Source organism: Corythoichthys intestinalis, chromosome 17, assembly GCF_030265065.1.
Source record: "Corythoichthys intestinalis isolate RoL2023-P3 chromosome 17, ASM3026506v1, whole genome shotgun sequence".
Classification (NCBI taxonomy): Eukaryota; Metazoa; Chordata; class Actinopteri; order Syngnathiformes; family Syngnathidae; genus Corythoichthys; species Corythoichthys intestinalis.
This window is the reverse complement of record NC_080411.1, coordinates 28,076,009-28,104,004: the sequence shown is the minus strand read 5'-3', so window position 1 is coordinate 28,104,004 and position 27,996 is coordinate 28,076,009. Positions and strand designations below refer to the sequence as shown.

Genomic DNA, 27,996 nt, shown 5'->3' with positions numbered 1-27,996 from the left:
TACACGTAAGTCAACGTTTTCAGATTATTTTTTTGTTTTTGATAAAATATTATTTCAATGGAAAAACTTATTCCCTCAACATAACTCCTGTTGTTGGCGTTGAAGGATACTGAAAATGTGTTGAAATTTGAACATTTACTCTTTGCAAAATCAGTCCAAATCCCCAAATACCTCTCAATACTACTGGCACTTTAAAGTAGGTGCTGATCACAAAGGGAGTATGTCAGACTCTCAATGTGAAACATTAAAACTGTTCTGACTATCCAGGCACTTAGACTTCCATTCTCCGTGTCAAACAGCTGAGCAGGACAGGTTTAAAAAAAAAAAAAAAAAAATGAAGATATTACTACCAAAGCATTTGTAATTGCAGTCATTTTCTGGGAGAAATTGAGCATTACCTGACAGAATTGCAGGGGTGCCAATACTTTTAGCCAGCAGTGTAGGTGCTGTCATTGCTGAAAATGGCTGGCATTGAATAAGTTAAATCGGTATTTGAGCGCTTAGTAGTATGATGTCAGCCACACTACAAGCTAAATAGCTAGTCCTCAGACAGTTCTTTGGCCTTCTTTCTTTTCTCCATGCTCAATGTGGTACACACAAGGACACAGGACAGAGGTTGAGTCAACTTTAATCCATTTTAACTGGCTGCAAGTGTGATTTCGTTATTGTCACCACCTGTTATGTGCCACAGGTAAGTAAAAAGTGCTGCTATTTACACACATTAGAGAAGCATCACATGATGTTTCAAAGGGTGCCAATACTTTAGTCCTGCCCATTTTTCGAGTTTTGTGTAAAATGATAATGATTTTTTTTCCCTATTCTCTTTTGTGTTTTTTCCATTGCAAGCAAAATAAATGAAGATACTACAACCAAAGCATTTGTAATCGCAATCATTTTCTGGGAGAAATCGAGCATTATCTGACAGAATTGCAGGGGTGCCAATACTTTTGGCCAGCAGTGTAGGTGCTGTCATTGATGAAAATGGCTGGCATTGAATGAGTTAAATTTGTATTTCAGTGGTTAGGAGTATGACGTTAGCCACACTACAAGCTCAATAGCTAGTCCTCAGACAGTTCTTCAGTCTTCTTTCCTTTCTCCATGCTCAATGTGGTACAGACAAGGACACAGGACAGAGGTTGAGTCAACTTTAATTCATTTTAACTGGCTGAAAGTGTGATTTAATTATTGCCACCACCTGTTATGTGCCACAGGTAAGTAACAGGTGCTGTTAATTACACAAATTCGAGAAGCACGACATGATTTTACTTTGGTCCAGCTCATTTTTGGAGTTTGTGTAAAATGACAATGATTTCATCCCCCCCTGTTTTCTTTTGTGTTTTTTAATTGCATGCAAAATAAATGAAGACATTACAACCACAGCATTTGTAATTGCAGTCAATGTGGTACACACAAGTACACCGGAGAGAAGTTGAGTCAACTTTAATCCAATTTAACTGGCTGCAAGTGTGATTTTGTTATTGCCACAACCTGTTATATGCTACAGAATTGCAGGGGTGCCAGTACTTTTGGCCAGCAGTGTAGGTGCTGACATTGATGAAAATGCCTGGCATTGAATGAGTTAAATCTGTATTTGAGCGCTTAGGAGTATGACGTCAGCCACGCTACATGGCGTTCCCAGCATTTTTGAGGTTGGAGGACTCTCCTGGATACCATTTGACAGGCCCCTGAACGACGTCAGTCTACGATATGGCCGGGGCATTTCCTGGCGACCTGTCCCCGGCCGTTCGCCTGTAAAACACGGGACACTTTCTTTTAGGGCAGCTGGAACGTTATTGGACGCTCTACTTCCTCAAGCTAACGCTACACAACGCCTAGCTTCTACGCAAGCAGTGCTGAGTACGTGGCTTTTCAATGTTAGCATTCCCCCCTTGCCATAACTCATTTTCATCTATACTTTCGCATTGACTTGTTATTCAACTAAGCAGTGTCTTTCGTTTGAGGTTTTGCGGGCAAGTCAGGTTTCAGGTTAGCTTTCATTGCTTTCCATTGTTTATATAGCGAGCATCTTAACGACCCCGTTCACGTGGTGTGAACATGACTAAATCCAGCTCACACGTCACTCTGGGATGGGAGCAAAACGACGTGCACTGATGTTATAGCCAAATGTATTCCGTCAAATTCACGTAAATGGATATGTGTTGGATTCCGGTCTTCCTTATCATCGGTCTTGTTGACTGGGTAAGATGTCAAGAGAACCAACACATGACAGCAGAGGAGAAGAATACTATCAGGTCTGACACTTAAATGCTTCTAACATCTTATTATAGTTGCCGACAGCTTAATTCAAGTTTTCTTTTTTTTTCTTTTGTTGTTGTTGTTGTTGTTGATGTAGGGATCGAGTTGTTGAGATGTTCGATCATGCCTATGGCAGTTACATGGTAAGTACAAATTATCACTGTGTTGCTTAAAGTTTTGGTAACACAAGGTTGGCATTGGTCATGAAACGTCATAGTCAATGAAGCTCAGCAGTATGAAAATCTTTTAGCCACATTTGAGTGTATTTAGCTACACTAAAATCTCATGATGTAGTCATCGCACCACCTGACTTCCTCATTTTCAGTTTTTTTGTCTCTTGGCAGTGGAAGCAGGGTTTTTTTTTGTGTGTTTTTTTTGGGTGGGGGGGGGGGGTGACAACATTAAGTGACGACTTTCGCTCTGTGGAAAGCAATTAGCAACATTTTTGCATGTTGGAAACAAAACCTTTAACCTAATCATTTAAAGTGTACATTTCCTGAACTGTCAAAATTTGAAATAATGCCTTTTTGAATTAAAGGTGGGGAAATATTTATTTTTGTATTTGATTTGAAAAAAATAATCGTACGAGTACTTGTTAGTTGCATCCCTAGATTCAGTAAATGCACAAAATAAACCATATGGATCTTGTATATCGAAAGATACATGTTCTCTTTTGTGCTGTAGAAATATGCTTATCCAGCCGATGAGTTGATGCCTCTTAGCTGCAGGGGGAGAGTACGAGGCAAGGAGCCTAACCGAGGCGACATCGACGACTCATTGGGGAAGTATGTTTAGTTTACTACTACCACAATGATTACTCAAATGACTGTAATAATTTGATTACGCAAAAGGTGAGGACAAAATGGCTGACTCGACATTTCTCATTTGTCATTTTTCTGCTCATACCAACGTCAACATAGTTGCTCACACTAAATGTAGAAATAATTCCGTGCAATGATAGCCAGTCAGCAGGACAGAATACATAAATACAAAATATCTGAAGTTTTCTGAAGATTATATCGTACATAAAGTAGATAATGTGCTGTGTACCACAATAGAACATCTATGACAATACGCGGTAATGTTTTGAGATTGCACAAAGCAAGGTTGTTAAAAGCGTGTTTGGATTAGTTTGGTATGTGATCCCATAAAACACGTTTTGTAATGAACTGCAATACAATTTTATTCCCCTTTCCCATCTAGGTTTTCACTTACACTAATTGACACACTTGATACCCTGGTGGTGAGTTTGTACTTTCATACTTACTGCACTGTACTACATACTTACATACTGTGTTATGACTCTTCCCTAGCGCCTCACATAATATACGTTCATTTTTTATATGTGCAGGTGTTAAATAAACTGGATGAGTTTGAAGACGGCGTGAAAAAAATACTTCACGACGTACGCCTGGACAATGATGTGGTGGTGTCAGTGTTTGAGACCAACATCAGAGTTTTGGGGTATGGATGATACATTTGATCATTAAGGTCACAGTTTAACAAAACATTAAGTTGCCCTTTCCCTGACTTCACTCAATTTTTCAAGGGGGCTTTTGGGGGCCCATGTGATGGCTGACCTCCTCCGCCAGCGCGGGGGGAGGATGCAGTGGTATGAAGATGAGCTCCTCAACATGGCTACAGAGCTTGGCCATAGGTTACTGCCTGCCTTCAACACTTCAAGTGGCCTTCCTTACCCCAAGGTACTCTTTGACTAAAGGCTTTTTCAGAATACACTTTGGCTAGATTCATACTGCAGGTCAGAATGCACCATTCTGATTTTTTGTCATATCTGGTTTTTTTTTTTTTTTTTTTTTGGCGTGCCCGTTCAGACTGCCTTTGTCCATTGATCCCTTTCAAGAATTAGCACACTAATTCGCAGTCTAACACGCGATGAGCAAACTGACCTGCATGCGCAGAAGCATAAAAAAGGACTACACATGGTGGCTGTATGTCATTCCAGGATGATCAGATTTTGATATCCAAAAGAGGACACAAATAACAAACATTAACTAGGCCTGCAAGCAGGACTGAATGGGCCCTCGCAATCTAGCGCAACTCGGACAGTGTGCAGGTCAGGGTGGTGGCAGATCGTCCTCTCTAATCATCTCATTAGAACGTAACATGCTCGAAAGTTGCCTCTTTACATTCACACACCTAAGAGACAAAAACCCTTATTGGAGAGAGTACTACAAAAAAGGAGTGAATAAAGGGTCGTCACGGCAACAGACAGAGACATGTGGACATGGGCCGTAAAATAAGTATTTCAAAAGGTCTTGAAACTATAATGACCAACCTGAAAAGAACTGTACATATATTAGAAAAATGAGTGACTTTCTATTGCCACTAGTTGGCGCTATAGGGTTGATGCAAATGACCCCTACAGGACCCTTCAGAGTATGACTCAACAAGCACGAGATGTTTGGCGCAGATATGTTGTAGAAGTTATGACTGTTCAAAGCTTGTGGTGAGACGAAATGGCTTCAGTCATTTTCACTTCTCCTGTTGGACTCTTCTGCTTCAACCAAACCTCAGTATTTTTCATCAGGCACCTGAACACATGTCTTATGGCTCCCTGATGCAGGTTTGAGGTGAATAGATTTTTTTTTATTGGAGGAGGAGGCTGTTTAGTAAAAAAAGGCATTTCCTGTTCCCACTAGGGGGCGCTAGGCCTAATGGGTAATGTTTCAATGCACTCGTGTTAAGGGTGGGATCCCGCACATACATGTCAGATATGAAAAAGATTGAACGTTGTGTCAAGGAGCTATTAGTCTTTTACTGAATTTGTCATTTTGCCGAAAAAATGGCCGACTTTGGCACCACGCCCAGGTCAGACCCATGAATGAAAACGCACCATTTTGAAAATTTTAGATCTCCTATGTCTCCTGAATACTCACCAATTTTGAAGATCATCCAACTAACTCCCTCTGTGACAAGGTCTCAAATGTGCACCCTGTTAATTGATAAAAATTTCACATTCGATCCAAAATACCCGATTTCCTGTTGGGTTTGGAATATGGGTTCAAGAGACTTTTTGGAGCAGTTTTGCACAAGGTATCGACTCCCCAAATTTCATTGCTCTACGTTAAAAAAACGCCTTTTTGAAAAATTCAAGGGGGCGCCACTGAGCCATTTTGTTACATTTTTTTGTAATGTCGCAAGATTATCGAATGTGCAAATTTTGGTGACTTTTCGTGCATGTTCAGTCCTCCAAATTGGCCGTTTTCATTTGCCCTGGGGGGGAAAAAAAAAAAAAAAAAAAAAAAAAATCCTTTGCAAAACAATAGGGCCTTCGCACGCTTAGTGCTCGGGCCCTAATAATAATAATCCTTTGCAAAACAATAGGGCCTTCGCACGCTTAGTGCTCGGGCCCTAATAATCCCCGTTTAGTTTTAAATTCAAAGTTTGTATGGATTGATAGAACACATGCACGCACTGTGCATGCATGACTCACACACACACACGTGACCTTATGTGTGTGCGTCAATTTGCCCCGACTTGGTAAGAAAGACAGAAATATTGATTATTTGGCGCACAGAAACAAAACCGAGCATTATCAGGTATATCCTTTTCTTCATTTTATCTTATTTTTTTATGAATGAGGTCAAGCCCGCGTCCTGCGTAAAAGCAGAGTTCAAGCTAGGTGCTAACACTAATGCACCGCTACATCGCTGCCATCCTGCCTGTCGCTCTCGCACTTTGCTGACGAAATGGCTGCATGAATTCCAATTCGGGAGACTTGACAGTTCAGACCGCCGCCACATTCTGGAAAAATGTGGCCTAGATTGGATTTAAACCACTTAAGAAAGTGACTCAGATCGGATTTTAAATGGTCCACTTCTATACGACTTGTCCCGTCCAGACCATCAAGTTAATGCATCACTCGAGTCGGAAAAAATCGGATTCATGCATTAAGACCTGCGGTCTGAGCCTTGCCTTTGTTTCATGCAGTGAAGCGTCAACAAACCCATTCATTGTGTGTGTGGTGAAAGAGCAAGAAACAATAGGACAACTAATAGTCCCTTTCCCTGCTGCTATTATCTCCTTTTCATCCTTAAAATGAGCAAAGCCACAGCATTGTTGTGCAACAAGAATACATCAACAGTACAACAATACATCTCTTCGCAGTAAGGTTTATGCATACTTGTCATCTAGGAAAAGCCTTGCTGGTGCAAAAAAGCCTTACACAATAGGACAATGAGAACGTCACTGTCACCTATTGTAGTGGATGTGCAATTACACTACACACAAGCACGTTTCAAGGGTGACACCCCACAACCATTCCGGTATCGCACCTGGAGGGGGGTTCATGTCCCAGTATTTGAGAAGCACTGGGTTAATCACATCCCGTTTTATCTCGTTTCATTATTCCATTGCAGTGGTTCATGAAGTCAACTTTTTAGTCAGTGTGGCTGAGCTCAATGTTTTTAATGTGCAAATTCCATTATTTCCAGGTGAATCTGCGTTATGGAGTGCAAAACCCACTTTCACGTACAGGGACTGAGTCGGACACCTGTACAGCTTGTGCAGGAACAATGATCCTGGAGTTTGCAGCGCTGAGCAGACTGTCAGGAGAGTCTGTGTTTGAGGTACTACCCAAAACAGAAAAATATGCATTTTGCTCCTGAACACATGATTTTTCAGGAGTTTACCATTATAGCTGAACATGACCTACAGTGGGGAGAACAAGTAATTGATACACTGCCAATGGGTTTTCCCATTGGCAGTGTATCAAATACTTGTTCTCCCCACTGTAAATGGTAACAAACACAATACTGTAATACATTGACTTATGTGTTTCTACTAAAGAGTTTTTTTTTTCTTAATTATGAACATCCATTTTATTTTATTTTATTTTTCTTGTCTTGAGTTAACTTGTAATCCAAAATTTCAAGGTCATGTGCATTCTAACTACACTTAATTGGTCAATGACATTGCTTTTCTGTTAAAATTAGGTCATTTTGTTTAATCAAAGAAACATTAGGCAATGACACATCTCACTATTTTAAAGGAATATGCACGGAGAACCCTGGATGTACTCTGGGAGAGGCGACAGAAAGGAAGTGACCTAGTGGGGACTGTCATCAATATTCATAATGGAGAGTGGATCAGACGGGGTGAGGCAATTGTTGAACATACATACACGAATATCACATTTCTTCATAAAAAAAGATTTAGAAACTCTCTTTTTACTAGCTTATTCTCTTACTGTACAACTCCACTGTAAAAATCAGCTATACTGAGGCTACGTCTACACTAGGACCAGGGGTGAAAGTGGCTAGAATTTCTTGCCGGAACTCCCCGACGTGAAGGTCGCCATGGAGCCAGAAATTTTATTTATTTATTTTTCATTCAAAATTGTATTTTTTCAATGATTTACAAAATAAAAGTTAACAAAAACAGCAATGACCCCAACCTCCATCTCCTAATTTTTATTTTCCCTCATTTCCTCACATACTAAATGCCAAATCTCAATTTTAACTACTTAAGAACATAGGATATATATAAAAATTGAAGATAATGGAAACATTTACTCTTTATTGTGTTTTTAATAATACAGATATAAGTAACATACATTCACAAAAATAAGTACAAAAGACTTATAATGCAGTATAATGCAAATGGAACATATTTTGAAGATCGCGCAAACATTGACTTTTTTAAATCATAAGAAAATCAATAAGTAGCCTAACATAAATGAACAAAGATAGGTCCAAAGTGCATATTGACAGCTAAGATGTTCGGAACCTCCCCATGAGAGCAAATAAAACTAAATCTGACAAATAAGCCTCTCAACTCTTTCCTTGCTCTTAAAGATTTGATCCATTTTATGTTGCATTGCCCTTTTTTTGTCGCATCAATTCAACAAGGTTTTTTTTTTTTTTTTGCTGTTCCAGAAAGCATGCACATTTGAACCAATCAGAGCAAACCGTCTCTGCTGATCAATTGTCAGTATGTCAGCCAATTGAACGGATAAATGAGTTCAGGCGTTTTGCTTTGCTGCATGCATTCGCACATTGATGTGACTCATCATCGTCAGACTCAGATAACTGGAGCAGCTGGGGACACCTTGCTGTCTGTGGAATAAAATCAATAATAAATATTGGTGGAAACGGATTACGCTACACAAGCACTTTATTATGCTTGTTGTTAACACTTGTGTATGTAAATCTGATGTTGGTAGATTGTTTTCTTCTTGGAGTTTAAATCCATGTGTGGCAGCTTAGCATTTTTTTTTTTTACATAGCGTTTTGACAGTTGCTGTCATCATTTCAGAATCAAAGCACCGTGTACCGGAACAGCGTTCCGGCCCTGAATCTTATACCGGAACTGCGTTCTGGCCCTGAATCTTATACCGGAACTGCGTTCCTGACCGTTCTGGCCCATTTTCACCCCTGACTAAGACGGATAATGGCCTTAAACGTGGAATTAATTGGACTATGCGGCATGTCGGCTACACTAGTATGCCTATTATCCAGATAAGTTGTTAGACGGACGAAGTGTGGACAGGTATAAAAATAGTCGGCAAAATGCCCTGGAGAAAATTATCTGTCCTAGTGTAGACGTAGTGGATTGTGACACATGGTTGTATCAGTCATGCCATAAGATTTGTTTTTTACAAGGCCTATGCTTATTGGTATTCCAGAAACCCACTCCAATAATTCCAGTAAATAGAACTAAACAAAATGCTCTTGCAGTCTCACTCACAACGCAATGTAGAATTTAGTAGAGAGCGAAAAATAATGCCCGTATGGCATGATTTCACATTTAAATAAAAAGAAAAAGGAAGAGAAAGTGCTGTGACTGTCGACTGCAAAGCGGTAGCATGCCACCAGTGTTGTTAATCTTACTTTAAAAAAGTAATTCATTACAGTTACAAATTACTTCTCCCAAAAAGTAATTGCGGTATTAACTCAGTTACCTGAATGTAAGAGTAATTAGTTACTTGGCAAAGTACCTGGTGATAATTTTCTCCCCACCCCCCCACCCCCCCAAAAAAAACAGGTAGGTCACACAATGTTAAGTTTAAAGGGTTTTTGGGTCAATTGGCCCTAGCCCAATTCTTTACCCTAAACTTAACGAGACACGGGTATTGCGGATATTGCGATAACTACATAGTAACCTTTGCGATTTGTGGAAGTCATTTAATGTTGTGAATCAACCGTTAAAGTTGTTAAAATTGCTGCCGTTATTGCATTTGTTCCCTTCTGTCTACTTTTGACATGTGTAAGTTTTAAAACTGTTTTATCAACTAAAGATAGATTTAAGTCAAGATTTTGGCGATTTAGGAGTATTTTAGATAAAAAAGTTACTTAGGTTCGCTTGGAAGGTTCTCTACAACAGAGCCTTCCTGACAAGTCTACTGGTTTAAGATGGCGGCTGTTTACTATCGCATCTAGTTCTTTATACATGTTGCTAATGCCGCCGTGTCTGTCATTTGCATCTAGTTCTATATACAGTGCTGCTCGAAAGTTTGTGAACCCCACAGCGATGGTCAGATTTTTTGTAAAAAAAACTAAAATAACCTTATTAAATGTTAAGTTATACCCAAATCCACAATACTGACATTCCAAATAATGGACTGAAACAAAAGAAATAGTTATATTGTCATTCTTTATTTAACAAAAGTGGTTGATTTAAGAAAAACTCAGATATCATGTGTGCAAAAGTATGTGAACCCCTTCAGTTAATAGGATATTGCGCCTCCTTTTGCAGAGATTACCTCAACCAAACGGTTTCTGTAGTGACTAATCAGCCTCTCACATCTACTTTGGGGGATTTTTGCCCATTCTTCCTTGCAGAACGCAGTCAGTTGAGAGAGGTTTGATGGGCGTCTGGCATGAACTGCTCGCTTCAGGTCCCGCCACAGCATTTCAATGGGATTTAGGTCAGGACTTTGACTGGGCCAGTCCAGAACACGAATCTTCTTCTTTTTCAGCCATTCCTTGGTTGTATTGCTGGAATGCTTTGGATCATTATCATGTTGCATGATCCACCTTCTGCCAAGCTTTAACTTCAAAACAGATGGCGTCAGGTTATGTTCTAGGATTTGACAATATTCCTCAGAATTCATGATTCCCTGGACTATGTGGAGTTGTCCAGGTCCTGAAGATGAAAAGCAAGCCCAGATCTTGACATTCCCACCTCCATGCTTCACTGTTGGGAGAAGGTTCTTTTGGTGGTATGCAGTGTTGACTTTTCGCCAGACATGGCGGTTTTGGTTGTGACCAAACAGTTCAATTTTGCACCTACATCAGTTGATGAAAACTCTTTTTAATTTAGTCTCGACAACACAACTGTTAAAAAAACAAAAAAAAACTACTGAATTGATTGATTAGGAAATCAGGTTGAAATAATAGAAAATTCCAAAATGTTGAGGGGGTTCACAAACTTTTGAGCAGCACTGTATATGTGATATCTACAGTAGCATCATGTGGGCGTAGCTTGTAGGCTGTCGGCTACAGTCAGGTATTACTGGAGCCACCTAACATCGCGTTTGCAACGGCGTCACAACTCCCTTGCGTCCTCCCCACTCCTGCCCTGCTCTCTCGTTGCCGTGAGTGCATCTCTCTCAGACTTTTCTCGCGTCATTCAACCAACATAGTAGCGCATAGTAACGCACTCCTTTCCCGCCTCAGTAACGGTAACTGCGTTGCCAAGATGAGAAAAGTATTTAGATTACTCACTACTGTACAAAATAGCACCATTAGTAACGCAGTTATATTCTAACACCGTTATCAACAACAATGCATGCCACATCAGCACATTTTATTTAAGATCACCAAAGATAAAGGTATCTGTTTTCTTTATTCGGAGCAGTAATTTAACATAACCTACCAGTGCTAAAATGTTTTGTATTGCTCCCGCAAGTGGTCAAGAACAGTGTTTAGATACAGATGCCATTGCACTTTCGATTACTTTAAAAATTGCTGAAAAAACTAACCACCCAGTAAGCATACCGTATATATACAGTGGGGAGAACAAGTATTTGATACACTGCCAATGGGAAAACCCATTGACAGTGTACCAAATACTTGTTCTCCCCACTGTACATATGGCGGAAAACACTCAGGTGACTTGAAGTTCTGTTCTGAGACTCCCAATTTGACCAAATTTCAAAATTGTCCTGTATGCATGTGTGATACATCATTGGAAAGCTTAACATCTCCATTTTCTGGGGGCAGAAAAATTTTGAACAGGAGGTCATTTAAATTTTGTTTTGTTTTTTTAAACAGTAAAACCCTAATTGGAGACGAGAGCACGCAAGAGCAGAATTAAAGACGCCATGATTTTAACGAGATATTATCGCGTACCTGCCTCGTTTCGATCCCAAAACTCCATGTTGCATGTATCGTCGAGTTTCAAGACACAGATGTGAATGGCCAAAGTCGGATTTTTGGGGGATTTTATGGTGAAACATGGTAATATAACAAGGGTCGCGATGCAGAAATCGCAGACATCAAAGAGTGGTCGAGATGTTCTTATTCATATATTTACTCTTTTAGAAGTTTTTTTTTTTTTTTTTCCAATTTTCTTTGTTTGGACCGATTATTTAGCATCTAACATATTGGGGAAAGTTCCACAGTAACATTAAAATACAATTAATCGATAGTTATGAGGTAGATATCCGTGACTTTTTTTACAGATGCCATTTTTTTTCATTGTGACATAATTTGTTTAAAAGTTTAAAATATGTGAGTCAATAATTTTTTAAAGTCTTTTTTTTTTTTTTTTTTCAAACGAAATATTATATGTGAGTCAATAATTTTTTAAAGTCTTTTTTTTTTTCAAACGAAATATTAGACATCAATTAATGATTCTAAGCTAAAAATGAGCTAAAAATGACAGATTTCAAATAATGACCCTCGTGAGGAAAAGCAGCATGGAAAATGAATGAATGAATGAAATAAGATTACTCACCTTCTTTTTATGGCTGGGTTGAAACAAAAGCGGTTGCGCGATGTCTGTAAATGGGGGTTTCCATGGTAAAAGGGACAAATTAAAAATAGTTCGGGGGCTTAAAGCACCATGAATCTGCTATGGCAGCCTATAGACATATTGTTCTACCGAACACAACAGTTCTTTTGGCTTAAAATACAGCAGTTTATTTTGAAGAGGGGTGCAAAAGCAGAAACTGCTTTTTCAGTCTTGTCTGTGTTTTCCGCCATGTACTGCTGTTGCCATAACTCACACCCAGAATTTTAGCAGTTTTGACCAAGTTATCACAAAATTTCTTATCTGACCGCTTTATTTCTTTGATCTCATAATCCCGAATTTTGATCACCTATTCCGTTTCATATTAAAAACGTACCCTGCAAATTTGATAATAATTCCTTTATTACATCTTGAATTATCCTTGAACCTATAGGAACATACATATGAAACAGAACACGTAGGATCCGCTTTCTGTAAGTTACACCTAGTGCTCAGGGATAATTAGTTAATGGCTAGATCATGATTTACCATAACAAACTGCTCGAGTGACCTGATCCGAATTGTAATTTGTGTGTAATTTGTTTGCAGACAGTGGAGTTGGTGCTGGCATCGACTCATACTACGAATATTTAATGAAGGCCTACATTCTTCTGGGAGACAACGTCTTTCTGGAGAGGTTCAACATTGTAAGTCATTCCCTTTTGATTAGTTCTCCAAGTGTCTCTCCATTTTCCTGTTTTCCCACTTGTGTTCTTCCAATTAACATTTGCAGTGTTAGCTAATGTATGTTTCATTATGTTTATCCGCAATAGCACTACAGTGCCATTATGAAGTACATAAGTCATCCTCCCCTCCTGCTTAACGTGCATATGCACAATCCTACTGTAAGCTCACGGAGCTGGATGGACTCTCTGCTGGCATTTTTCCCTGGCCTACAGGTTTGTTTTTTGGTATATTTATAGTTGTCAAGACATCCACAGCCATACCCATGACTCTGCGCAGGTCTTGAGAGGAGATCTGAAACCAGCCATTGAAACTCATGAGATGCTATACCAAGTCACCAAACAGCACAAGTTTCTTCCAGAGGTACAAAAAACAAATCAAGAGTTTCGAGTTTCAATTCTGAAATTTTACTCTGTCCATAAGTTTTTTGATGCATCAAAAGGAAGTTGCTGATCCAAACACCCAATGATTTATCAATGAAAATAATGGAAATTTTCATGAGTGCCAAATCTTTTTCATGCCACTGTATACTAGACTACCATATACAAATTAATACAGTAGATTAGAATAGATTTTATTTGTCATTGTAACATAAAGTAAATGTAAGTACATTGTAATTTAAATATTTAAAGAAAAGGTAATTTAACAGTGGTAAGCATGACCCTATCTCAGCTCTTGTGGAATGTGTGCGACCATAATATTCATAGTTAATGATTATTTGAAAAAAAAACAGTGACTTTTATGAATTTGAACATTAAATGTCTTTATATTGTATTAAATATAGGTTGAGCATGATTTGAAAATAATTGTGTTGATTTGTTGTGTTTAACACAATGTTCCAGCTTCATTTGAATTGGGGTTGTAATACTTTTTTGAGGACCACATTTTCCCAAATATCTCTATTTCTCATTCCTTTTAGGCTTTTACCACAGAATTTCGAGTTCATTGGGGCCAGCACCTCCTGAGACCAGAGTTTGCAGAAAGTACCTACTACCTCCATAAGGTTATTAACCTGTTAAATCTTAGCCACATTACTGTCATGTGTGCAGTGATTCCCACAGTTTGATTTAGTCTGCCACAACTGGTTATGTTACCTCTCTCAAGTGGTGGTATATGAAAGAGTCTCTAAGTCAAGCAAAAACACAACATTTAAAGCGCGCAATGCAATCTCACATATTGGTTTGAAAATTCTAGCTCTACATCCAACCCATTTAAACATAATTTTAGATCCAGTACTGTATTGTACTTTTTTTTTTTTTTTTTTTTAACCTCTCCTGTACATTATATTGTTTACTTTTCAAGTATAATCAATTTTTGCCCCCCCCCCATTTAGTAGTATTTGACTTTTACGTACAAAACATTAATATTTTTAGTTTTTACTATAATACATTACTGAAGTAGGATTTCGTCTTTGGAAATATTTTATTTGACCCCTTTCATAAATAAATCTTTTATTCAAATTTTAGAGCTTTTAAAGTCTTTTTTATTATAATGGGAACGACTAAAGTCAAAATCTTCTGCAGGCCACTGGTGACCCGTACTACCTCAGAGTGGGCCAGTCAATTGTGGAAAAACTCGATGCTTATGCCCGAGTCCCTTGTGGGTTTGCTGCTGTGCAAGATGTTCGCACGGGGACGCATGAAGACAGGTACTATTGGGTAAATGATGGCCCAAATGTGAAATGATTTATTTTGATTTAAAAAAAAAAAACATTTTTTTTTTATTATTGATGATTCAGGATTTTCAAATTTATCTTTCTCGTGGGCCACATCGTAGTTATACTTCTGAGGGCCATTACTATTGTTGGGGGTAGTTACTCAAAAGTAATTATATATATACGTATATATTAGGGCTGTCCCAAACGACTAATATCCTCTCGATTAGTCAGCTGACTATTTTTACGATTAGTCGATTAATCTAATAATTTTATTTAATTCTTACCGTTTTGGAACACTTAAATTCTTTATTAAAGTACAAATAAACACGTAAATAACAATAATAAATCACAAATAAACAATAAAGTCAAATGCTGATAGCATTAACTAGTGCAAAGGAATGGAATGTAAACAGTTTCAGAACACTGACTTCGCCTTTTCAACATGATTCAAAACAGTTCTTAAAAAAATATCCAGCATTAATATTATCGTATACTACTATATATATATAAAATAGTATTATAATGATTATAATAATTATTCATTGCCAATCAGATTTTCCATAAAGGGTGTCATCTTAAAGCTATTCTTAGTGTAGAATCTCAATTCTGAAGTATGTGGGATTAACTCCAGAAATCATTATTTATATGACGAACATGAAGTGTTTTTATTTTGAAATGTTCACCGGAACTATGTTCGGGGAAACTGCTACCCGTAAGCTTTACACTCCGCAAAAAAAACACTTTTCGTCATTGCATCTGGTGTCAGTAATAGATTTAAAAATTTCGTTTGCAAATGCTGTTAACCAGCGATTTTTCATGTTGGAAGTGTCACCTTTTAACCGCAAGTTTGCGTTTTGGAGAAAACTCCCGATGTTTTATAGCAGGCTAAAGTAGGTTGTCTTTTTTCCCCATTAGCCTCAATGTAGCAATACTAACGTTAACAGTGTTTATTATAGATGTGTCTCCTTATTTTGTATGTCTGAACTTTAATTCTACGGTGTGTTGATGACCAATAAACATCTGTGAAAGCAACTGAAGTCTCATATGCCATCAGCACGTACGCACAAATGTATGCACCCACGTGGCGATGAAACACAGCCGTGAAAATTCCCGCACTCATTTTTATTTAGCGTGGGATAAATGGACTCATTGCATATCGCGACAGGCTTAGCAACTTCAATAAAACGTGTCGTTAGTGAGATGGACATACGATCTGCCAGCCTGTTGTCTCCTGTCGTCTTCCAAAATTTCAACTGTGTGATGGTGCTTTAGGTGTTCATTCACAGCGGAAGTGCAGCCAAGCTTGGCATTGAAGAGACAGATCACGATGTGCCATAAACTAGGCACATGGGCCACCAGGGGTACCTGTTCACTTCCGTAGCCTCGAAGGCTGTGGTCTGGTCTCATGGGCCATAATTGTCCTATCCAAAGCAGGCAGAGCCACTGGAACACTCTGAAGCATCGCTCTATGTGCCTAAAACAAGTTAGGCTACGCAAGCCACACCTAGCGGTGTGCCCGCTCAAGCTTACAGTAAAGGCATCAGCATCACGCCATTGTAAAAATGTGAAGAGAGCCAACAGAAGGTGGGCCAAGGAGTCACTAGTGCAGCCGGCTTGAACACTGCCGCCATGAAACCCAGGAAAGAAGGTCATCTGTCAACCAACATTGAGGAAGAGGACGCCGCACTGTGTGCCAGAGAGACATAAGGGACTGAATGGCAGGTTCGACACCTTACATGCAGTCAGTCTGACAGCCGAGGCATCATGCATGGCCATCAGAACGTGTCCGTCAGTTGAGAGCCATGAGCGGGCTGCAGGATCTCTTCAGCATGCTTGAAGTTCCTTCAAATAGGAAGCCTAAATGGGGACAGAGAATGCAGAAGCAATCCGCTGGTTCTAAAGAAAGCTCACGGACGTCGATATGTCCGTTTGTGGTACGTCCAACTGCAGGCACTCCAAAGAACTGTGTAAAGTGCCTGAAGACTCGCTCGAGGAGCCCTCGGCGGAAAATATGGAACCATGCGCTCATATCACAGAGGCCTGGTCACACTCGCCATCCATGATTAACTGTGTTAAGTAATTTGTGAGTTACCTCAGAATTAATTGGTCAACTTGCCCAGCCTAGAACATTTTTTGAGCCGATGAGGGATTTTTCCGCCGATAAATGCATGTACTAAGTCATTATTTTTTGGAATACTTTCATTGTAAAGTAACTGTATCTCCACTCCTCTGCCAGCGAGTGCACACATACTACTCAAAGTCAAAATGTGTCTGTTTTGTGCATAGGATGGACTCATTCTTTCTGGCAGAGATGTTCAAATACTTGTACCTGCTGTTCACGGAGAAGACGCAGCTACCCATTGATATTGACGACTACATCTTTACCACAGAGGCACATCTTCTCCCTGTGTCTCTCTCCACCACGCAGCCAACATGTCAAGGAAACAAAACGGTCAGCTGGCTCATAAAAAACAGGCACAAACATCCAGTATAGTATACCAGATACTCTGGTCATCGCACAGGTGATTTTTTTGTTTTTACATTGACTTGTGAGTAGTGTTGCACCGATACCATTTTTTGGCCCCGATACCGATACCTGGCTGTGCAGTATCGGCCGATACCGATACCATACCACCCCGTTTATATATATATATATATATATATTTTTTTTTGTTTTGTTTTTTTGTTTTTTTTTTCCTCCCCCAAAGAGCTACATAATTGGATGTGAAATCATTGCTATCAAGGCTTTGTCAGGCTGTTGCTTACGTTTGCAAAATAGGAAAAGGATATGTACAAAGTATAATACTAGCCCAACAGTAAGAAAGTAAAAATAAGTTCATAATAATAAACTCTGAATGAACTGAGTAAACTTTTTTAAACCTCTCAAAGGCCAAACAGTGCAACTTTCATGAAATTATTGTCACATTCTGCTGCTGGTTAGATTGTGTTTTGTTGCTGGGCTGTTAGTGGGGGCGTTCCTGACGTCGCACCTGAATCCAATGCAGGCTCATCAACGCAGCATTTAAGCACGGGTGAGCTCAGAGAAGGCTCCCGAGATATTTGCTTTGCTGATTGCCATTTGACATCTCGCACTATAGTCTCGCTACATTTGCTTGTTACGCCCCTGCATTGTTTTTTTTCTGTTAGTGTGCTGCACTCGTTTGTAACCTCTACCCTGTGCAGGTATTTAAGTGTTTTTATTTGGACTTTTTGGCTCGCTGCCTATCGTCTTAGTTAACTTTCGAGTTTGTAGTATTGAGCTCCGTCGACCTGCTGTCACGGACTCCTTTTGTTATTTCTACTATCCCGCGATCGCGTGTTATTTTTTTGTTCGCAATCATTAAACTCTTGTACGTATCCCCCGCTTGTTGTCCGCTTCGAGGTCCAACCTTGTTTCCGCATTTGCGGACGCTAACAATTATAAGTAATAATAATTGACCACAGCATCCAGTCTCTCTATTAGCCTCCTTTTTTCGGGAGGAGGGGGGAGTCCCTTATTTCTATTTCTGAAAGGTGGCAACCGTACTTTGGAAACAGTTCCCAAATTACTGCAGCATTTCTTTAAGTAAAAGACAAAATAAAGTTGACGTAGTGAACTGACCAGAGATTGTTGCACCGGTCCAGCGTCCTTCCATAGCAGTCCTGCTGTTGCAGGCTCAAACTCGTTGTGTTCGTTCACGCTTCGTCTTTAAATGTTTTATGTTCGAGGTATTGAAACTGGCCGATTTAACTCCACATCTCGAAACTTTCAAGCCGCAAATCTTGCGTGCAGCCATTTATTTTAATTGACGGGATTTCTATTTTGAAATATTTCCTGACTGCCACTATGTCGGTGCCGCCATGTCAGCGCCGCTAAGCGGCCTTGTCATTGGTCAGGAGTGGCTATTGGCCCGCTCTCATTGGTCTGGAGCAGGCCAATAGCGATAGCTGCTTGGTGTTCACGTGTCAACACACAACACGGAGACAGAGTGTGTGAGCGCCAGGAGAAAAAAAAAAGGCTGCGGTCAAATGTCATAAATTTAATGGACTGGTAAATGGTATCGGCGCCGTCTTTGTTGGTACTCGCCGATACCGATACCACCATTTCGGGCCGGATCGGCGCCCCCTGCATCTTTACTTGTGAGCAAAAAGAAATTCAAAGAAAGAACTCATGTCACACAACCGGCTGTTTGGCAGATAGTTAAATAGATGTACATGGACAAAATAAGTGTTTAACTGGGTTTTTCAAAAGCTTTTCTATTATTTTTGTTGGAGCTGGAGTGTGTTGAAGCTTTTTTGCTCTATTGCTGCAGGAAACACGTGCTGTTGCCCATGATGAGAATCTGTTCACACACACCTGCCCAAGTATGGACACATTGTTCCCAAACAACCCTTCATTTGCTAAAAGCATTCGGGACAGCTATAAGTACCTGACGGGTGTGGGGCGAGCTGTCCACCCTTCTCCTATCAGGTGAGTTAATTCTAAAATGGAGGCTACTTGAGGTTGACCGATATAGAAATTTCAAATGCCGATACCCCCCCAAAAAATTTCATCTGATTGCCAACATCCAAAGAAGATTATGTGAGGCGATATTTGAGGCTGATACATTTTTCTTTTTAAAGCACGTAAATTATGAAAGGCATTTAAAAAAAATTGCTTCAACACCTTCAAATTTACAAAAATGACCTGAGACTGAAAGGATTAATTTGGTCTAGTGCTACCAAACCAACGAACGTAGCACTTTTTATGATTATACACAGCAACAACAAAACATTATTTTCAAATAATTAAAACCACCAGGACGTAATGACGAAATGTAAACAAGTGACAGAGTTTAAGAGGATGCTTGCCATGGTAAAGCTAATGCTAACGTGAATGCTGCGCTGACACTACGAGTTACATTTAGAGTGTATGGATCATTCAGTAAACACCTTAAAAGGCAAAAGCAACACTGCATATTCTCTCATTCGATAAAAAAATGACAGTATTTAAAAAACGGGCAAGCGTGAAGCTTCCTGTAGCAGCCTGCCTTCAAGCTGCTGCAGGGTCCTTCTGTGGTTCTACCCACACAGATGCCTGACTAAAATCCTTTTTATCGGCTTTTTAAAAAATTTTTGTTCTATGGCCGATGGCCAATGTTGGGAAAAATGTCCATATCTCGACCAGATATATCGACTGGCCAATATATCGGTCGTCTTCGAGAGCTTACAATTAACATGGTACACGGGGGTTATTAAAAGTATTAAAAAAACATTGAATTTAGTTTTCCATTATTAAATGTATTAAAAGTATTAAATTAGCTGTTGTAAGTCTGGAATGTTTTTCACCTGGTCTTAATTTTCAAGAACATCTCAGTGCAACCTAAATTATATCCGTGACAAAGTTTTTTTTTTTTTTTTTTTTAATCCATAACGAAGATGACGCATAGAATTTTTACAATGCACTGCACTACAAATCGAAATGCAACTCGTGCGTGCCAAACCACCACAACCGGCAAAACGGAGAATCCACCCACCTCTGCATCGGGAATGCGTCCGTTTGTCGGTGGAACGAAAACCCTGCAGGCAGAAAAGTATTGTGGATTCTGAACACCAAAACAGACCACCATTCATATACTTCAAATGAGTCCATTGGTGATCTGTTTCGGATATTACGTCATTTTTGGTTGGCATCGGCTGTCACAATGTTGGTCATATTGCGTTTTGTTCCAGAGGGAGCGTTCCCGATGTCGTAACTGTCTTTTGTAACGAATTTTCAGATGGCAGAAAAAAAACGCACATTTTCTTAATGTTTAAATATTCAACATATTTTTATGATCATTATAAATGCATTTACTCAATGAAATAATCCTGGAAAAGTTTGTTAAACATAATGTTGGTCAATACGAATTTAATGCCTGCTTTCACACACACTACTTTCCATGTCAGTCGACACGGGAAATTGTTTTAACACACAACTGCTGCACGGTTAAGTCCCGCGATATTCCCGTTGTTTCGGAGTATGTTATAGGGGCTCAAGTTTCATCCAGATACTTTAGGTTGCAGTTTATGGGTCATGCGAAGGCAGTTGACCTGCTTAAACATTTCGGTTTGCCTTTCGAATGAATGTGAATTTCGCCGTTTTAACTCAAGAGTTAGCCATGTTCATTGGGGTCTTGGCAGGTGCACTAGCGGCTAGCCTGTTACAGAAGGTGGCTGGTCTGAGTCCTGCCCTCCTCCTCTTTTTGTCCATAATTATTGTGTGCGTGTGTGTGTTTAAAAAAAATTCCGACAGACTTTATAATGTTACTTTAAATGTGTTTTAATCGTATCTTCAATATATGTGCATTCTTTTATCAGACACACTTAGTAATTGAGGTTAAATTTGATGTTAAGTGCTTTATTTATTTAATATGACTCAATATGATATAAATAATGGGTGCGAGAAAAGTATTAATTTTCAATTTAAATGGCATTAAAAAGGGTCTTGGATGTCTTAAATTTAGATTTATCAATCCTGGGGGGACCCTGATTAAATCAATTTTCCTCATGGCTTTTGGGTTTCCATCTTTATTTCCACAGAGAAATTGAATTGCCACTTCATGAAAGTGGCATTGAACCAGTGGAATTCCTTAAAAGTATGGGCATTTCTCTCCCTCCAGTCTACGATTTCAGCACCGGAGAAACCAGGGTACTTAATATGTTAAAATTGTACTTATTTTTGCATGAAAACAACAACACAGAGCATTGAAACAGCTAAAACATTAATCCCTGTTTTTGGACTTTAAGGAACACAAGTACCGTGTGAAACTTGTGGCTGAGGTGAGACAAACACTCGATGAGGAGGAAGTGGTGCCTCATGTGGTGCAGCTTATATCTCCTCCATTTTTGGGGAGGACCGTGCTTACTGCTGGCCCTGCCAAGTTTGGAATGGACCTGACTAAGCGAGAGCACGGCGTAAGTTGTCTATGGCACATCTACTGTTGCATTGTAACATTGTGCTGTGTAATTTAACAATATGACATCGTGTAACTGTAATCACCTCAGCTAAACATTGTTAAAGGGAAAGACTGCAATAGTATAAATTACCTTCATGTGAAAGACTGTTGCTCAAAGTATTTCAGTAAATTGCAAATTTCCTAGACCTCTGATATAATAGAGAAAATGATGTTTTTGAGCACAAAAATTAAGGCTTATGACTGCAGACATTGCTGGGATGACTGTGACAACGGTTATGAGATGATTCATGTGTCAATGTTGTTAATTCTGAATATATGTGCATGGAACAATGGGTATTACTGAGTGATGGTGCACAATCGGGAATACTCCCATTTGATTGCCGAAAACAGTATTGGTATTTAACAATTTTTGCCATTACTTACGATGGCCACTTCAGGGGTTATAATGGCTTTTACAGTGGGGAGAACAAGTATTTGATACACTGCCGATTTTGCTGGTTTTCCCTCTTGCAAGCCATGTAGAGGTCTGTAATTTGTATCATAAGTTCTCTTCAACTGTGAGGGACGAAATCTAATACAAAAATCCAGAAAATCACATTGTATAATTTTTACATTTGTATTTAACTGCATGAAATAAGTATTTGATACATTACCAACTAGTAAATATTTCGGCTCTTAGTTCTTTTTTAAGAACCCCTCCTGTTCTCCACTCATTACCGGAAGTAACTGCACCTGTTTGAACTTGTTACCTGTATAAAAGACACCTGTTCACATGCTCAAACAAACAAACTACAACCTCTCCACAATGGCCAAGACCAAAGAGCTGTGTAAGGACATCAGGGATAAAATAATAGACCTGCACAAGGTTGGGATGGGCTACAGGAAAATGAGCAAGCAGCTTGGTGAGAAGGTAACAACTGTTGGAGCGATTATTAGAAAATGGAAGTTCAAGTTCACGGTCAATCTGCCTCGTTCTGGGGCTCCATGCAAGATCTCACCTCGTGGGGCATCACTGATCATGAGGAAAGTGAGGGATCAGCCCAGAACTACACGGCAGTACCTGGTCAATGACCTGAAGAGAGCTGGAACCACAGTCTCGAAGAAAACCATCGGAATCACATTACGCCGTCATGGATAAGAATCCTACTAGGCACGCAAGGTCCTGCTGCTGAAGCCAGTGCATGTCCAGACACGTCTGAAGTTTGCCACTGACCATCTGGATGATCCAGAGGAGCAATGGGAGAAGGTCATGTGGTCGGATGAGACCAAAATTGAACTTTTTGGTCTTAACTCGGCTCGTCGTGTTTGGAGGAAAAAGAAGGACGAGTACAACCCCAAGAACACCATCCCAACTGTGAAACATGGAGGAGGAAACATCATTTTTTGGGGCTGCTTCTCTGCCAAGGGTACAGGACGACTGCACCTTATTGAGGGGAGGATGGATGGGGCTATGTATCACCAGAGCTTGGCGGACAGCCTCCTTCCTTCAGTAAGAGCCCTGAAAATCGGCAGTGTATCAAATACTTGTTCTCTCCACTGTAGTTCCGTTTTTCTCTAATATGACACATACAGTAAGGGGCTTTTTTCCCTTTCAGCTTGTTGAAGAAGCATATTTCCACTGGTACACAAATGATAAAGGAGTTGTCTTTCGCTTTTATGATTTGGATTACCACTAATGATTTAATCTCACTTTGTGTGGTGGTATTCGTGTCAAGCAATTTTTAAAAAAATTTTTAGACAGTGTATGCCAACAGAATTCTTTTTTTTTTTTGTGTCCCTTTTGAAAATTGTAGTTTTTTTTTTTTTTACCTTGTTCATGCCAGGGGTGTGTGGACATTATATGTCCACTTTTTCTTTTTTCTAAACATACTCTCATGTGGCAGGTCAAGGGCAGCATAGTAAAAGCCTACCCTTACATGGCATGTGGGCCACTAGAAAATGCAGCCGAGCTGAAAGGCCACATCGCCTTGGCACTGCGTGGCGACTGCATGTTTGCAACAAAAGCCCGCTGGCTCCAGGAGGCTGGCGCCATAGGAGTCATTTTCATTGGTGAGCATTACTAGCACTGCACTTTCTAACTTTCTCTGAATTCTAGAATTGAATGGAAATCTTTCTCAATGTTTACTCTTATCTTTCTCAGACCACCGCGAGGGAAGCAATAGTGAGGAGACGCCACTCTTCCAAATGGTCGGCGACGGTCACTCCCCCGACGACATCGCCTTGCCCTTGGTCTTCGTTTTTAGCCGCGAGGGTAGCGTGCTTACCGATGCCCTGGAGAAACATCACAATGTAGACGTCCTACTTCTGCCTAAAGAGCGGCAGCTGGGACATGGTGAGACCAATTGGAAAATACACTAAAACAAGACAAGCCAGTTTGTTCAGTGCTGAACTCGTTGTCTCTCTGTGGTTGTAGGTGTGACAAGGTAATCTTCCACGTAGATATTTTTAGTACCACGGCTATAATAATTAATTGAATAACTTCACCACCTAACAAAAAATTCAGAGGGATCATTTATCATGGAAACAATTTGATAGTCTACCATCGTTAATTAGAACATAATGCTTCCCCGAGTGGTCAAGTATAGAAACTGTGCGTGAGTGGTGCTTCAGACAAAATTAAATTAAAAAAATTGTCTGCAATTCCAACAAGATGATAACATGAAACTGAAACACAATCTAATCGTTGATGGGTGTACAGTGCCCTCCATAATTATTGGTACCCCTGGTTAAGATGTGTTTTTTTAGCTTCTAATATTTTTTTAATTCAAATAATATGGGACCTTAATGGAAAAAAAAGAGAAAAATCCAACCTTCAATACAAGTGCATTTATTCAGTGGGGAAAAAAATCCCACATAAAGAAATAATTATTTGACATCAAATAATGTGTGTCACAATTATTAGCACCCCTGGTGTTAATACTTTGCACAACCCCCTTTTGCCAACAAAACAAGGTCTGGGGACTGAGATGACCATGGTAGGAGCTTGATTTTGTGTCTGGTGAACCATTTCTGTGTAGATTTGGCCATATGTTTAGGGTTAATGTCTTGCTGAAAGACCCAGTGACGACCCATCTTCAGCTTTCGGGCAGACCAGAGGGCAACAGATTTTGATTTAAAATGTCCTGGTATTTCAAAGCATTCATGATGCCATGCACCCTAACAAGGTTCCCAGGGCCTTTGAAAGCGAAACAGCCCCACAGCATTACTGACCCAACCCCGTACTTCACAGTGGGTATGAGGTGCTTTTCAGCATGCGCATCTTTCGTGGCACGCCAGACCCACTTTTGACCAGTGGTTGTTGCCAAAAAGCTCAATTTTGGTCTCATCTGACCAAAGCACACGGTCCCAGTTGAAGCCTCAAAAAGCTCAAGATTGAGCTTTTTGGAATCATCTGTTGCCCTCTGCTCGAAAGCTGAAGATGGGTCGTCACTGGGTCTTTCAGCAAGATAATGACCCTAAACATATGGCCAAATCGACACAGAAATGGTTCAGCAGACACAAAATCAAGCTCCTCCAATGGCCATCTCAGTCCCCAGACCTTGTTTTGTTGGCAAAAGGGGGTTGTACAAAGTATTAACACCAGGGGGGCTAATAATGGTGACACACATTATTTGATGTCAAATAATTATTTCTTTATGTGGGATTTTTTCCCACTGAATAAATGCACTTGTATTGAAGGTTGGATTTTTTTTCTCTTTTTTTCCATTAAGGTCCCATATTATTTGAATTAAAAAAAAAAAATTACAAGCTAAAAAACACATCTTAACCAGGGGTGCCAATAATTATGGAGGGCACTGTATAGCCATATTTTTGGACTATAAGGCGCACCGGATTATAAGTATATATATATAAATAAGTTTATTTTCATACATAAGATGCACATGATTACACAGGGTTTATGCAGGTCAATAAAAAGCATTAAAATCTTTAAATGAGTTTCGTCAAAATTCAGGCCTTAAAAAGCATTAACTAATTAAATCAGGCCTTAAAAAGCATTAAACTAAATGTTTGAGGCATTAAAAATTATGTAAACTTGACGGTTAAAAACCTCTTTTTAAAAAATATAATTTACTAGTTATACGATGTTATCGGTTATCTGGTAATATCAGCCAATAAAAACATTTTGAAATGATATTGGATAATATCGACATCGGGTTTTCACTAGCGGTTTTGGGCTAATGTGCATATTGCTTTGAAAGTGACTGTTGAAGCCTCCCGCCTTTGTAAATAATAATAATAATGATAATAAATATAAAATAAAATAATAAATAATAATAATACATTTTATTTATAGAGCGCTTTTACCAATGCTCAAAGACGCTTTACAGTTGAAACAATGAAAAGGCTCACACAACATGAGCAGTACAAAACAATAGAGAAAAGAAATATATAAATTAAAAGCCAATTTAAAAAGGTGGGTTTTTAACAATTTTTTGAATGTAGGAAGATCTGAACAGGTACGGATGGGTTTCTTGAGTGAGTTCCAAAGGGAAGGGGCAGCAATGGAGAAGGCTCTGTCCCCCCCAAGTATGGTGTGTTATTTGTGGGGGTAGTGCGAGAATGTTTCCATTAAATGAGCGGAGTTGATAGTTGGGATTGTGGGGACAGAGAAGGTCTGTGAAGTAAGGAGGAGCCAGGTTATTGAGTGCTTTGTATATGAGAAGGATGTAAAAAATCTGGTCACAGTTTAGCACACCATTTATGCTGATTGACCATTAGGTGTCTTCAAATTAAGATGCTTGGGATTTTTCATGTGAGCAGACCATATGTATTCATGGTGCAAGAATTCAGTGAACAATAGAAGATTGAAAATGAATCATAAACTCATTACATACCTCATTCACTGTACTGAAGCTGTGTGCCTTTGTTGTTGTTTTGAGCCAGAAGCACTGTGTGAGTCATATGTGATATGGCAGTGCTTTATTGGTACTTTGCACTTGCACTTGATCCAAATAAACTGATGTTGGCACTATTTTGATTTCAACAATAAATACAGTGTTGCAATATAGGCAGCTTTTCCATAACTTCAGTTTAAGTTGTTGTCTTATTTTTTAAATAATGTTTTTAGAAAACCTTGAGGTTGTTACATTTGTCATTATTAAAGTGTCCAGTTGGGCATCGCAATACAATTAGGCATAATATGTTAAGTCCACGAGCGCATATATCGGTATTGGTTTGAAATCGGTATTGGATTTTTAGATTTCAACGATATCGGTGAAAAAGTCATTGGTCAACTCAGTTTGTGTGTGTGAAACTATCTCCAGTTGGGCATTGGCATTAAATTAGTCTAAAGTGTCATTAAAACATTAAAAAGCATTAAATGTTATTTGCTGATACCTGTCGAAACCCTGTATATAACGAATGAGTACGTCAATACAGTATGTATGTACAGTATGTTTTTCCCATTATATTTTAACATTGTAATTATTTTATTTATGGATGTATTTGTTTTATTTAAAGGAATGATGAATGTGTGTCTTGAGCACATTACTGGAGCAGAAAAATAAAGTTACGCTCTAACAAAATAGATTCAAGGTCATCAACACTGGATTGTAAGGCGCAATGTCAATTTTTGGGAGAAATAAAGAATTTTTAATTGTGTCTTATATTCTGAAAAATATAGCAAGTTTGATGTTTTCACCTGTTGTTTGTCACGGTCCCCCTATCCATTCGCCTGAAGCGGAAGGAAGTGCTTTGACCTGTTCACTCCACTGTGAATATTTTACTGCTGCACAACAACAGATAGCAGCAATGGATTATTTTCTATCTAGTACCGTACTTATCAATCTGTATCTGTTTAATATTAGCGACATTACATGCTCATTAAGTCTTTGTTGTGTCTGCCATTTCTAGGTAAGACAGAACAACCAGTTATCAATATTAAACTTCGACTTTCTGACGATGAGGACTTCATGGAGGAGGAGGAATCCAGTGGACCTGCTCTGAAGGTGTTTCATGATGGAAGCGAAGATCTTAAATGAGACATTGCATGACAGTGTGGTGGAATGAGCCTTGCACATTCATGTCTAAAATCACAAACCATAAGGCCGAAGCCCTTGCTTACTGGAGCGTCAGACAGAGGATAGGCACCCGCTAACAGTGATGGTGAAAATGGAGCTTTAATCCTCTGTTTTGAGATGAGAACAAAAGTAGGTTATGCCAGGCAAGCGCTGTTCTCACAGTAGGGTTATGGGCTAGTGCTGCGTGATTGAACCTCCTCTGTTGCTCTTGGTTGGTACTGATGACTGTCTCAGAACTTAACATGTTACCTCACCTTCCAGAAGGGTTCATGGAACGTTAGAAAGTGTTTTTATGCAATGTATTCATCTGGATTTTGCACCTTTTTGCTCAATAGTGTTAATTATGAGGTATGCTGTTAAGTATTTTCATTTGAGAGGGTAAAAAAACTTCAGGGAATTTTGTAAATTTGTGTTTTAATCCTGCTATTGAGGAACTTTTTTATTTTACTTTAAATATAATACATAAGATTTCAGACTCAACACATTA

At 39.3% G+C, this 27,996-nt stretch overlaps 1 protein-coding gene across 2 annotated transcripts; it reads left to right on the top strand.

Annotated features, from left to right (window-relative positions):
* The first annotated feature begins 1,232 nt into the window (after nt 1-1,232).
* Nucleotides 1,233-27,915, top strand: si:ch211-282j22.3 (ER degradation-enhancing alpha-mannosidase-like protein 3). Of its 2 annotated transcripts, XM_057819579.1 has the most exons (21): nt 1,233-1,857; nt 2,020-2,252; nt 2,354-2,399; nt 2,941-3,041; nt 3,460-3,499; nt 3,608-3,720; nt 3,806-3,959; nt 6,711-6,845; nt 7,268-7,373; nt 12,781-12,878; nt 13,005-13,130; nt 13,195-13,278; nt 13,835-13,918; nt 14,439-14,563; nt 16,859-17,024; nt 18,865-19,022; nt 21,113-21,221; nt 21,320-21,487; nt 23,373-23,538; nt 23,630-23,821; nt 27,343-27,915. In XM_057819579.1, exons 2-21 carry the CDS (start codon nt 2,149-2,151, stop codon nt 27,468-27,470), a joined length of 2,403 nt encoding a protein of 800 aa, XP_057675562.1. In that variant the 5' UTR covers nt 1,233-1,857; nt 2,020-2,148; the 3' UTR covers nt 27,471-27,915. The 2 variants fall into 2 exon arrangements, with proteins under 2 accessions (XP_057675562.1, XP_057675561.1); XM_057819578.1 differs by having other exon boundaries at nt 1,233-2,252.
* Nucleotides 27,916-27,996: the final 81 nt, after the last annotated feature.

Bases quoted from the DNA above. Each gene is read 5' to 3' on its own strand.
- si:ch211-282j22.3 (XM_057819579.1), top strand. From the start codon at position 2,149: ATGGATATGTGTTGGATTCCGGTCTTCCTTATCATCGGTCTTGTTGAC. The intron at 2,253-2,353 runs GTCTGACACTTA...TTGTTGATGTAG, and splicing joins GAGGAGAAGAATACTATCAG to GGATCGAGTTGTTGAGATGT. The intron at 23,539-23,629 runs GTGAGCATTACT...TATCTTTCTCAG, and splicing joins CATAGGAGTCATTTTCATTG to ACCACCGCGAGGGAAGCAAT.